The 12,315-nt window shown below is 41.3% G+C and overlaps 2 protein-coding genes across 2 annotated transcripts in view; both read right to left on the bottom strand.

The window, feature by feature from the left end:
* vmn2r1 (vomeronasal 2, receptor 1) overlaps positions 1 to 2,812 on the bottom strand; it is a 19,641-nt gene extending 16,829 nt beyond the window's left edge. Inside the window, exons 1-3 of the mRNA XM_010784876.1 lie at positions 2,758 to 2,812; positions 1,700 to 1,856; positions 658 to 949 (exon numbers count right to left, since the gene is read on the bottom strand). Of these exons, the coding sequence (XP_010783178.1) occupies positions 658 to 949; positions 1,700 to 1,856; positions 2,758 to 2,812 (504 nt within the window). The remainder of the gene's footprint in view (positions 1 to 657; positions 950 to 1,699; positions 1,857 to 2,757) is intronic.
* A 1,095-nt stretch (positions 2,813 to 3,907) lies between these two features.
* Positions 3,908 to 12,315, bottom strand: part of LOC104957134 (GMP synthase [glutamine-hydrolyzing]-like) — a 9,909-nt gene continuing 1,501 nt past the window's right edge. Inside the window, exons 3-7 of the mRNA XM_010784777.1 lie at positions 10,789 to 10,979; positions 8,848 to 8,963; positions 8,606 to 8,736; positions 7,373 to 7,545; positions 3,908 to 6,111 (exon numbers count right to left, since the gene is read on the bottom strand). Coding sequence (XP_010783079.1) covers positions 6,010 to 6,111; positions 7,373 to 7,545; positions 8,606 to 8,736; positions 8,848 to 8,963; positions 10,789 to 10,979 — 713 coding nt within the window. The 3' untranslated portion in view covers positions 3,908 to 6,009. The remainder of the gene's footprint in view (positions 6,112 to 7,372; positions 7,546 to 8,605; positions 8,737 to 8,847; positions 8,964 to 10,788; positions 10,980 to 12,315) is intronic.

Below are 12,315 nucleotides of genomic sequence, written 5' to 3'. Positions count from 1 at the left end.
ATTTGGTTCACAGTTACGTGGATATTTTATACAAGTGTACATTTGGTTCACAGTTACGTGGATATTTTATACAAGTGTAAATGTATACACACAAGCTCAGATTTTTTTTCTGCAAGTGGTCACATCAGGTTTTACACGCTCTCGCATTTTGCACCATATCTAACTTAATACAATTTTACTTTAGAATTAAGAGAAGTCTTATTTTTCTTTTAAGGCCACAAAGAGACTTGTTGCTGCCGCCTTTATGTCTGTGCTAGACTATGGTGATGGTTGTTGATTGGCTAATTGTTACACACGCCAAAAAAAAACGTTATGACATCATAAAGTGGACAAAATCTGATCAGGTTTTTATATAAATGGATCAGGACAAAAAGAGAGAGAATCTTTTTTCCAGAAACTTTTAGAATCTCTTTACACAGAGGGGACACATGTTGATGTATACAAGACATGAAAAAGTGGATTTTGCATAATAGGTGACCTTTAAGACCAGAAAGAGACTTGTTGCTGCGCCTTTATGTCTGTGCTAGACTGTGGTGATGTTGTTTATATTAATGTATCTTCTAAGCTCTTTGGATAGCATCTACCAAAGGTAAATACAATAAATAACAGTTGTTCCTTTCCTTTCCTCTTATCTTCCTCTAACCCCACCTGGCCTACCTGAGCGAAGTGATACAGCCCGAGTATCCTGGCGGTGGCGATGGACAGGTCAGACCCCCCGGCCCCCACCATAGCCGCCAGAGGGGCCCCGGACCCGCAGCGGTAGTTGGGCACGGCCTCGTCCTGGCCCGTCAGATAGGTGAGGGTCCCCTCCACCGCCTTGGAGATGGTGAAGCACGAGTCGTAGATCACGTAGCCCAGGTCGGTGTTCGGCAGCAGCTCGGTCCTCCCGTTGATCTCGTTGATGGCAAACAGCATGGTCTGCGTCCAGCGGAAAGTACGGAAGTTAAACCTGGAGCATGATGGGAGATGTATTACATTAGACAGAGTACAAAAGAAAGAAAGAATTACAAATATGTGGTCGTAAAGCACTTTTCATATGCAGGATGCAGCTCAAAGTACTTTAACAATATGGCAAGAAATTAAATTCAGGTCCAAGCCTTTTAGCACACATGCAGCATACATGATGACCAAGATTTCAAGGAATACAAGGAGGGAAAAAGAATAAAGAGAATTGAAAAGGAATATATGAAATAATAATAATAATAATAATAATAATAATAATCACACATTTCACAAGGTACAACCCCAATGAGACACAATTATTAAATATATTTGTTTACACTATAAAATTAAATAATAAGAACAAATATTTACAAAAAGATTAAAAGACATAAATTAAAGGCATTTTTTTTTTTTTAAACCTGTTTTTAGCTGTTGTTTAAAAAGATGTATTGTATAGAGTGGTATAGAGCAAAATTGTAATACTTGCTGACTGGTGTATAGTGACTACTCTTGATGTTATTACCTAAATGAGCCACGAGAGGACATATCACACACTTGCTGATTATTGTTGCATATTAAAGGCCTGCCTCCATAATGATATGTGCTAGTGAGGCTAATTGGTCCCAGGGGTGCTGCCCTGCTCCATCTTAATTAAATTAAATCATGGAATTATTTCTGTTTCAGGAATTTAAAAATAATATAACTTCACTGAAATATTCTAACAATAATGTATCAAAGTGATGACAGCTGAACTCACCCCTCACACCCCGAGGAGACGGGCAGCCTCGAAGTGTTTCCATCACTGGAGCTGATGCGTTTGTGGACAGGAAACATCCCGCCAACAACCACCTTCTTCTTCTCCACATCCTTGTAGCCGCTCAGGTTGAACTTGGCCTTCAGCTTGCATGTAGATTCTGAAGCAACAGATCTGTAAAAGCATAAAAGGGCACATAATCCGAGCAAAAGGCGACCGGTTTCCATGCTATATGTGCAGAAAAAAAGAGAGTGTGTGGCGGACAGGAAGAAGACAGCTAAGTGTGAAAGGTTTGTTATCTTCTCTCATGGGGCAGAGATGCACCAGGTAACATGGGAACACAAATAGGGAGGAGGATTCTGGGTGAGGGCGTTTAATGTGTGTTAACACCAGGGTTGAGAGTGCTACTGTAAAGATGTTTTCCCTTACAATTACTATCTAGCTGTAAAAAACATTTTAATCAGTAACCTAATCTGAATATCACATTTTAAATGTAACCTGACCTCAATATCAAATGTAGATCAAATCAATAAAATCCAAAAACAAATATCAATAACATGTTTTTACTGACCTGTATTATCTTATTAAAATTAATTTATAGGAAAAGCTGCCTTTCATTCAGCATATTCAGGCAGTAGCCTATACACCAACAACGAAACACATAAGCACATTAGCCTACAGAACAGCACAGCTGACAGAGAAGAAATACAATCTGATCCTTTTACGACAAACCCAATGTGCTCTTTTTAGTTTTTTAATAACATTGTAATCCTGCTAGAAATCCACAATTTTTAGAAATTTAACAGTAATCTGATAACATTTTTTTACATGTAGCTGTAAGTGAATATAGCTACTTTTTTTGTATCCTAATTACATTATCCAGTTACATCCCCAAGCCTGATCGGTACAATCTCATTAAATAGTGTGTAAAGTTACTTTGTTTTGTCTCCATCCAAGAGCACAAACTGGACCCTGGACCACCAACAAATGTAATGAAATGTCTCATATTCAGATGTATTTATTTCCTCCATACATATAAACCAGTGTATCAGTCTGCACACCAGTCAGCTGCTGAGGATAATCTGCCACAGGCCGTCGGTTAATTGGCAGCTGCATGTGGCAACTGTTCCAAAATACTGCCCTGTCCCCTGAGTGTGTGTCTGTGTGTGTGTTGATGGCTGACTAAACTTGTCTGATCTTGTTTATAAATCAGAGGGGAAGAACACACACCTGAACCCCCCCGCACACACAGGGACATCTGCAGGGCTACCGACTGCACACAAATAGGATACAGTCTAAAACGTCTTTTAACAATCTGTCTGTTTACAGTAGTGTCAATGTCACTGGTATTAAAGGAATGGGACTAACGGGAGGCTGCTGATGGTGAATGCATGACTGTTTGACTGCAGCCTTGTGCTTGTGATCCGTCTCAGGCACACATGAGACACGTCTGACTAGCACTGATGACTTCTGCGAGAAATCAATTAGGTCGAGTAATTTTCTAAATGTACTCTTTCTGCCCTTGCAGACATCTGTAAAGAGGAGCATGCGGTTAAATAGAAAAATGAGCATAAACAACCATTGTGAGTTTTGAATACATCTTAATTTAAAGAGGTCCCATTATGCTTTTCCTGTAGTGTGTTAGGCTATATACGTTTTGGTGCGTGTAAATGGTCTGCAAAGGCTAAAATCCTTGTGTTCCCTCCAGAGAGAGTTTCTCTCCCACCCCCTCCTCCCTCCTATGTAACACTCTTCTATTAGCTAGCGCTACCAACACATTGTACATGATAGGCTAAGGGGCGGGACATCTCCTTAGTGAACAACAGAGCCGGTCAGCTAACCAATCAGAGCAGACTGGGCTCTGGTTTCAGACAGAGGGTGAAAAGAGGTGCTGCAGCACAGGCTGTATGAGAAAAATAAAGAGCTTTTTGAACATTAAAGCATGGAAACCTGTCACAGTAGAGGAAATAAATATGAACCTGAAAATAAGCAGAATAAGGGCCCTTTAATAAAAGCCGCATCTACTTTTACGTGTACTTAGAATCATATCCTTGACTTCAAAAAATAACAAATAAAGTAAATCAAATAGTGTGAACATGAGAAAAGCCCAATAATGTAAAAGAACCATGGCACAAAAAAAACAACACTCTTGAAAATCATCAGGCATAATTATTTCAAATCTGAAAGTAGACAATCAGAGACAAGTTTGTAGGTGAGAAGTTTCAACATGGAGATCTTTATTAAAGCTCAGTTTTTCCATTGTACAAATGTCATCATATAGTTGAAACTGCATGCAGTGGCTTGGTTTGAGGCACGTTACTAAGAAGAATGAGCGATCAAACGGAACAAAAAACGAAAGACACTGAATTGCATAACTTAATCTTATCGATATTGCAATTAAATTCATATGATGTGTCCAATAGTATCAAGCTTTCCATGGAGACATATGTAACAGAAAAAAATATAGAAAAGGCCGAACAGTGACAACTTAGGAAAAGCATTAATGTTGCAGGAGGGGGGTTTTGCCACTAAAGGTTAACAGAGGATGAGGCACCAAGACGTAATCTGGAGGCATGAGAACCACTGAGTGAAATGCCTCTACAGGGGTACAATACACTTTTAAAATCTCAGTTAAACCTGAGCACTGTATTCACTGAGCTCTAAACGACCAGACTAGAGGTGATGATGTGCTTCAGAACAGAAAAATAAATGCCTTTTTGAGTGAACGTACATTAGAGATGGCAACAGACACGCTCTCAACCTGACCTTTGACACTACAGTGTGACACACTTAATAAGGGTGTATATTAAACTCAAGACAAAAAACATGAGCAAAAGAGCAGCCAAATAATGATGAAATGACAACAGCAATTTACACGATGTGGTTATAAACTCTACTATACTTTTGTTATTAATAAGTCCTCCTGCCATGTTTTATTCTTCATAAAAAGCATACATATTGCAGCACGAGGAGAAACGGTGTTTTATCCTCCTGTTCTGGACACATTAAGAGTCCAGGTTGGAAAGAAATAAACAGAAACAATAAGAACAGGCACATCGAAAAGTTCCCCATCACTATAGATTGGTGCAGCGTTGATTTATTTATGTATGTAGTCCGACCCGGGACGGGAGTTAGCATCGCAAACGGTTCCCTCGACCAAACGCAACGGGATTTTTCCATTGGAATTTAGTGGAAAATAAGCTCCGTGGAAAACAAACTTTCATGACACTTACACGTTTTGTTCAGCAGGATAAACTCCACGTTGTGATTTAAGCATAAATGCAATCGGCAGAAGTAAAAAGACATCTATAGGCTATGTTAACTTAGCTATAAAGGAACTACAAGCACGGTCACTTGACTTCACCACCGCTAAGCTAAAGGTGGCTAATGTTCGTTGTGATGACGTACAGCAGTTTGTTTAGACAATTGTTAGCAACTGCCGTTTTACTGACGTATTTTATGTTGTTGAATAAAATCTCTTTCGCTTGTTTTAACCACAGGACTTATTTCAGGCTAAACACTGGAAGTGGTAAAATGCCAACTCGTATCCGCGTTCATTCCCGCATCACTCTATTGGCCTCCTGCCTCCTTATCATTCTGAAGCTAATCTGGAGTTGACCATGCGTTACAGCAAGGATCCTCTCAATGTTATACATCACACAGCATATTCTACTTTTGGCAAAACAAAAAGCTTAAAATTAATTGATTGGTCACAAAGGATGCCTGTTCAGATTTAAAAAAAGAAGAAGAAATAGCTCAGTATACAGGCTGTAAATGGACAGGGAGGATAGTCTTCGGTGTAATAAAACAAAATGACTAAAACTCTCCTGCTCTTTCATTTTATGAGACTTTTTCTTTTGTTTGTTTTTTTGTTATTTTTGAGCTCTTCCCGTAATGCAACCTGAGGTACAACATCTTTCTGAAGTCTCACAGCTTCTCACATTTAAATGACTGGAACAGGAAGCAGCCTTTTACCTTTTTATAGTCACACAGAGGAAATACATAGATGCACATGAATCAAAAATGACAATATATTATCAATAACCAACATTAATCAGTCCCTATCACCGAAAAATATTAAGACCAGGGGGGAGTGGTGGCGCCTTTGCATGTGTGCCCGTCACAGTACGCTCTGCCTTCCGTGGGAATGTTGAAGAGAGGAGGAAGGAAGGAAGGGAGGGAGGGAGGAGGTGAGGGGAGGGAGGAAGGAAGGAGAGTAAAGGAGAGAAGTTCCCCAGCCCTCTCTGATATTTGTAAATGTGTTTGTGCATTGTGTGTCGAGTGTGTGTGTGTCCTGTCGGTCGCGTCGTGTTTTATTCCCACTCTGTGGTGCCGGGGGGTTTGGAGGTCAGATCGTACATCACTCTGGAGATGCCTGGGATCTTCTTGATCTCGTTCACCATCTTCAGCACAACCTGGGAAAGCAGATCGGACAAATACATTTTAAAATGTTGAAGAAATATTTAGATTCAAACATTATTAGTCCCTCCTTCATAAGAGCCACAGATTCAAAGAGACACCGCTTCGCATCTCTAGAAGATCAATTTCTAGTGTTTTGTGTCCTGGTGTCTCTTTTTGATCTTTTCGTAGACATTTTGCCTCTCTCACAACATCTTTATCTAGAGTAATGTTTCCTGGTGGCCGCATTCTGTATCTGTTTTGGATCACTTTGTACAAAGAGATGCAGTATGTTTATAAAAAGTCTCTTTTTGGTAATTTTGCATCTCTTAAAAGGTTGCGTTTTGTGTCCTGATGGTCGTATTTGGTGTGTTTGTCATTCTGTTTCTCCGTTTGATCATTTTGAGTCTTTTTCAGGTCATATTGTATCTATTCATGGAGATTTTGCATCTCAAATAACATTTCTGTTGAGTTTTGCTAGAGAGCAGGGACTTTCGTGAGAGAAAAAGGGTCCTATTTCTGATTGGCTGGGCGAAATGCAAACCACGCCCCGTAAAACTCCAAAAATGTTTTGTGAAGCCGCCATTTTATTCTCCTCGCATTAGCATTATTAGCATTAGCATTAGCCCAGCGCACAAACGCAGAGAGACTAACTTATGGCAACACAAAAGAAAACATGGGAGCGGTGGAGATGAGGAGGTGTCGGCGTTCTGGCGATTTACTCAGAAGGCTTCAGTAGAAGCTGCTGGGACTCTGAAGCCAGTCCCCAACTGAAGCCAGTCCCCAACTCCGGGGACTTCCGGCCGGGGACTTCGGGTGGCAGTATACGCCGTGAAGTTGTTTGCGGCCTGCCAGTAAACCCAAAGCAGAAGATGAAGAATTGATGTCAGCGGCTTCATTTGCCTAATCCTCCCCCAGGGACTTATTCCGGTGTGAACGCGATCTGTACTTAGTTCATGAGAACTAAAGAGTTTTCATGAACTAAGTTCTGTTGAACCTTTGTGGGAAAAGTACTGCGGTGTGAAAGCGCCTATTGAGGTTGTTTGTTTGTTTTGATAGACATTTTGCATCTCTTCTTAAATCGTTTTGCTACAATTTATGACTTTTTACGATAAATATTAACAGTAACTTTAAACAAAGGCTCTGCAGCTCAACAGGTGAGAAGGACCCCGGGTCTGTGCCCATTAGGCCAGATCAGTAATCAGTCAACGATGACAGTTTAAATAATGGCTCCAAATCTAGCCAAACACCCAGTGGAGGGGTTAAACCCTGGCTTACCTCTTCTGGGATGTGGTTTCCGGGCTGGGCGGGGATGCCGGTCATGAAGTCGCTGGTGATGAAGGTGCGGATCACCACAGAGCGCCGGCAGGACGGCTGCTTCTGCTGTGCGTCACGGTCAAAGTGCAGGGGGGTCAAAATGATCGGCATCTGGCTGATCTTACCGGAGTAGCCTTGAAAGGAAGACAAACAGAGAGGAGGGTTTTAATGCTGCTCAGAAACCATTAGAACACACTACAGCAGGGATCACCAACTACATTTGTCCAAGGGCCAACATTATTCCTAGAGACACTTTCAGGGAGCCAGCGATTTTATACATACATTAGGGCTGTCAAACAATTACATTTTTTAAATCAGATTAATCACAGCTTGGGTGCTGGTGGAGCACGCTCATGTACTGCCAAGTCGCCGGAGCGCGCTCATGTACTGCCAAGTCGCCGGAGCCTCGCAGCGGGGCTACTGCGGAGCGCATCAAGCTTAGCAGACTCTTCACGCTAACGAAGGATAACTTCTTCTTCAGGGCAGGGAAGGCTACGCAGTACGCAGGCTACTGTCCCGCAGCTGCTGCCTCTCTGTTGGACTCCGGTACTGCACATTACTCACGAGACGTTGTAAAAAAAATATATGAGTGGGGGGCGAACCCACTAACCACTCCTCCAGCACCACAGCGGGTGCCGGATGAGAATGGCTGACGTGCCAGATTTGGCCCGCGGGCCGCCAGTTGATGGTCACTGCACTACAGGAAAGGGAGAACCCCAAAAAGCATAATAATCTGTATGATGGATTGTAGGATCCACAAAAAATGAAAGCAAAATGTCTTACGTTATGCTATAAGGACCAATATCTAATGTGGACAAAATGATCAAGAAGATCTTTAAATCCATGTTAATCATAAATTGGCATAGTCAGGAAAATACCAATGTATCCCAAAAAAACGTTTTGACAGCAGAACAGATAACTGGTCTGCTTCTAGGGAAACGTTAAATTCCCCATGAGGGTGCAAGTATGCAGACTACACCACTCTGGAAGTGAACTTAATAATACCATGCTTGGTAAAAGGAGTGAAAGGTTTTAGACACATTGTATTGATAGATATTCCTGTGGTTGGTTGCATCCTTTTTATTCAAGAAGCTCTGACATATTTATCAAATATAGATCCTTCCTAATAATCTGTAATGCTCCAAAAACATAGGGTCAATTTAAAAGTCTAAAGCCACTTGGACACACACTCACCAGACTCTCTGAGGATAGAGTGAGCTACAAAGTCCGCCTGTCTGAGCGTGCTCAGAACGCCTGTGGTCAGGAAGGTGGGGGTGATGTCTGTGGGAGGCTCCTTCACGTGAGACCCAAACACATAAACAACTCTGTGAAAAGAGAGAGACGAAAGGGAACGGGTGAGTGTGACTGCTGTTAACAGAACAGTGTGTAATGAGGATGAGGAGGGACGAAGGGTAAAGCAGAGGAGTGTGTATTACCTGTTGATGCTGTGGCACATGCGAGGGATGAGTCTGGACAGGAACAGGAGAGACTCCCAGTGAGGAGACTCTTTACTCGTGATACCGCACACGTAACTGTAGGACCGGCAGTCACCCTGGGACAGCACAGTTACTTTGATTAGTTCAAGTAAAGGGTTGTTATAAAATAAAGAGAACATCAATCTTCAACAAATGTTAGATGAGCATAAGAAAGAAAGAGAAAGAGAGAGCGCATCCTGATTTTAACTACCCGTGAGCTTCATGATTGATACAAAAAATACTTGTGTTGAATTTTAAAGCTTTAAATGGTCCTGGGCCTAGCTTTTGATTAAATCAGTGTTTCACTTATGAACCCAGTAGAACCATCAGGTCCTCTGGTGCTTGCATTTTCATTATAATTTAATCATATATGACTCATTTAACAAAAAAAGGTCAAACATAGACCAACAGTGAGGTGTCTTTTAATTAAAATGACTTATTTTAATCATTATTTTTTTTTACATTTTCCAGTGTCTGCTAAATAAAGAGTGATGTTTCTATGAATTGAGGAAGTCTGTCTGTTTTCACTTCAACATAAAATCCCTCAGGCAGTGAAGGCTACCTGTGTTTGTCCTCCACCTCCCGTCTGCCCCACAACTTCAGATTCAGGTAAATGTAAAACAGGAAGTGGCAGCGCACACCCCCACGGAAACACACACAGTCACTGGCTGGCTGAAAATAGTGATGATGATGATTTTTTTCTTCACTAAAAAGGTCAGTAAAAACCACAGGAAAGTGTTTTTTCTGTTGCTATTTTTAGATACAAAGCACTTTATATGTGTCAGACTAACATGAGTCAACATCAGAGGAGGAAACTAAAACGTGCCACAATAGTTTGAGCATATTCAGGCTTTGGGAGTAACAGGTTATATGTAATGGGTATTAAGGATACAGAAAAGGTAACTGTATCCGGCAGTGGCTCAGTCAGTAGGGGCTTGGACTGGGAGCTGTAAGGTTGCCGGTTCAAGTCCCCGACCAGACCTAAATAAGGAGTGTGGACTGCTACTTGGAGAGGTCCCAGTTCACCTCCTGCCCTGCCGTGGTGCCCTTGAGCAAGGCACCGGACACACACCCTCCTCACTGCCATTGCTCCCCGGGCGCTGTACAATAGCTGCCCACTGCTCCTAGTACTAGACTCCTTGTACTAGGATGGGTTAAATGCAGAGAACACATTTCACTGTGTGTGCTGTGTGCTCTGCATGTGTAACTCATCCCTCCCCAATTATATTCTACAACTACATTAAAAAAGACCTTACTGTTACATTTCAGTATTTGCTTACCAGCAGTGCTAGTAAAAAAACAAACAAAATAGCATTTTGTGTTTGTTGTAAAATCAGAATTTGTATTTCTTCTCTGTAAGCTGTTCTGTTCTGGGTTGAATCTAAACGTATACATATTAACTGTAACAGATTACATTTTTTAAAGTAACCCTCCCAACCCTGAACATATGCCTCCATGTTTAGTTAAAGAGAGAAAGAAACTGAGGTTGTGTGTGTGTGGGTGTGTCTCGTGGTTAACCACTAAGTTATAGTTGGAACAAAACGAGACAAAGAGGGACATACCGTTTGCCCCAGCAGCACTGCTAAAGACATTTAAATCCTCAACAGCTCCTAAAGAAAATAACTTTGAAATCTTTCACTTCAGTCACGGCAGCAAGTCCTCTTTAAAATTGGACTAAAAGGTTCAAACATTCGGGGCACACATTATTGGAGGCATTATTCACATGTTGTGAGATATAGAGGATTGTCTGTTATGGCTACTTTTACTTCTATCCGAGTACCTCTTAGACCCCTGTAAAAATGTAATGTAAAAAGCGTGTTTTAAAAGTATGTCCGGGGCAGTGAAGAGAAAACAGAAAAATAAAAAAGTTTGACTGATGGGTTAATTGTGCGACTGGTTTACCTGGACTCCGACAGTTTTGATGGGCAGCAGGAAGGCATTGAGTGAATGAAGGCTGGTGATCTGCAAGAGCTTCTCCTCCTCCTCGTCTGATATGCACGACTTGACTCTTTGCAGCAAGGTGTGAGGCTGCAAGAGAGAGAGAGAGAGAGAGAGAGAGAGGTTTAGAGCAGCCTGTTGAACCAGTGTAACTTCTGTTTAGGAGTTGTTGTTTTGTTTAGGAGTCAGGCAAAGGAAAATATTTGAACTTTTCAGAAAAGTGCCGGTGAGGTCACTGTACAATTTAGAGGAGAAACTTGTGCTGTGTCTGTCAGACAGAAACGATCATACCAAATATCTACCCTACATACTTTGTAGGGTTTGGTGCAATGTGGCCAACCACCCAGCAGAGGTTGCACATTAATTACTTTATAAATAACTAGCAAGGACACAAATGTCTCCTCAGTTGGAATATGGGCAGAGCTTCCTATGTACTGTTAAGTTGGTTAAAGGTCACCTATCATGCTATTTTTAGGCAATAGCATAGGTCTCAGATATATACAAATATATATCTATGAAGTGTTTTGCTCAAAATACCAAACAGATAACCCATTCTAGCCATGCCTCATATCCCTCTATTTCACTTCCTGTTTCAAAAGTGCTGATTTTGGGAACAAAGCTAAAAATAAATAAAAATAATTGATAAAATAAAAAAGGAGGGGGCTGAGCTCATGCGGGAGCAGCTACTGTCTAAACTAAATACTGCCGTGATGAAACGCCATATCATGGATTATCAAGGATTATTTCTGAAACAGTATGGAGCTCAAAGGCTTTCTCTCTTGCCGGTTATACCACAAGGTGAGTTCCTTTTTATTTCCTGCTTCTTCACACACATGCTCTCCAGTACAGGTTAGCTCTGAGTGTTAGCGATGCTAATGTAAACATGCACAGAGCATATTACGTCCAAACCAAGGCAAGTTTATTTATATAGCACTTTTCAACACAAGGCAATTCAAAGTGCTTTACAAAAAATGAAAGACATTAAGAAAATGGCATTTAAAATCAGTCATTAAAAAGAAAAGTTAATAAAATAAACATTAAAAGAAAAAGTACATGGATAAAAGTTACAGTGCAGTCTAAGATATGAATAGTTAAATTAAAAGCAGCGACAAAAAGAAAAGTCTTCAGCCTGGATCGTCTCGCACGGATCGCTGTCGATTTCGGACCATCCCGATGGCGTACGATAAATCGCAATTCGAATCAACCATCGTTTTTACGGAGGCAAGAGATGTCTACTGAAAGGTGTTTGAAGATGTCTTCTGCCGACCACAACCTTTTACTTTTACGTTGCCAACCTTCAATTCCACCACCTTCATGCTATGCCTGATCAGCACCTTACTGTGGTGAAATGGTCACAACGGTTTATTACCATTTCCCATACGATTGAGGTCGATCAATCGTCGATGTTCCTGAGGTGTCCTTGTCCTCCCCACAACATGACTGACCATAATTATTATTGAACACCTAGCGTCCAGGCCGACAGGTGAGAAT

This window comes from Notothenia coriiceps, unplaced genomic scaffold, assembly GCF_000735185.1.
Source record: "Notothenia coriiceps isolate Sejong01 unplaced genomic scaffold, NC01 NC01_scaffold00000283, whole genome shotgun sequence".
Lineage (NCBI taxonomy): Eukaryota > Metazoa > Chordata > Actinopteri > Perciformes > Nototheniidae > Notothenia > Notothenia coriiceps.
This window is presented reverse-complemented; position numbering and strand designations above follow the sequence as displayed.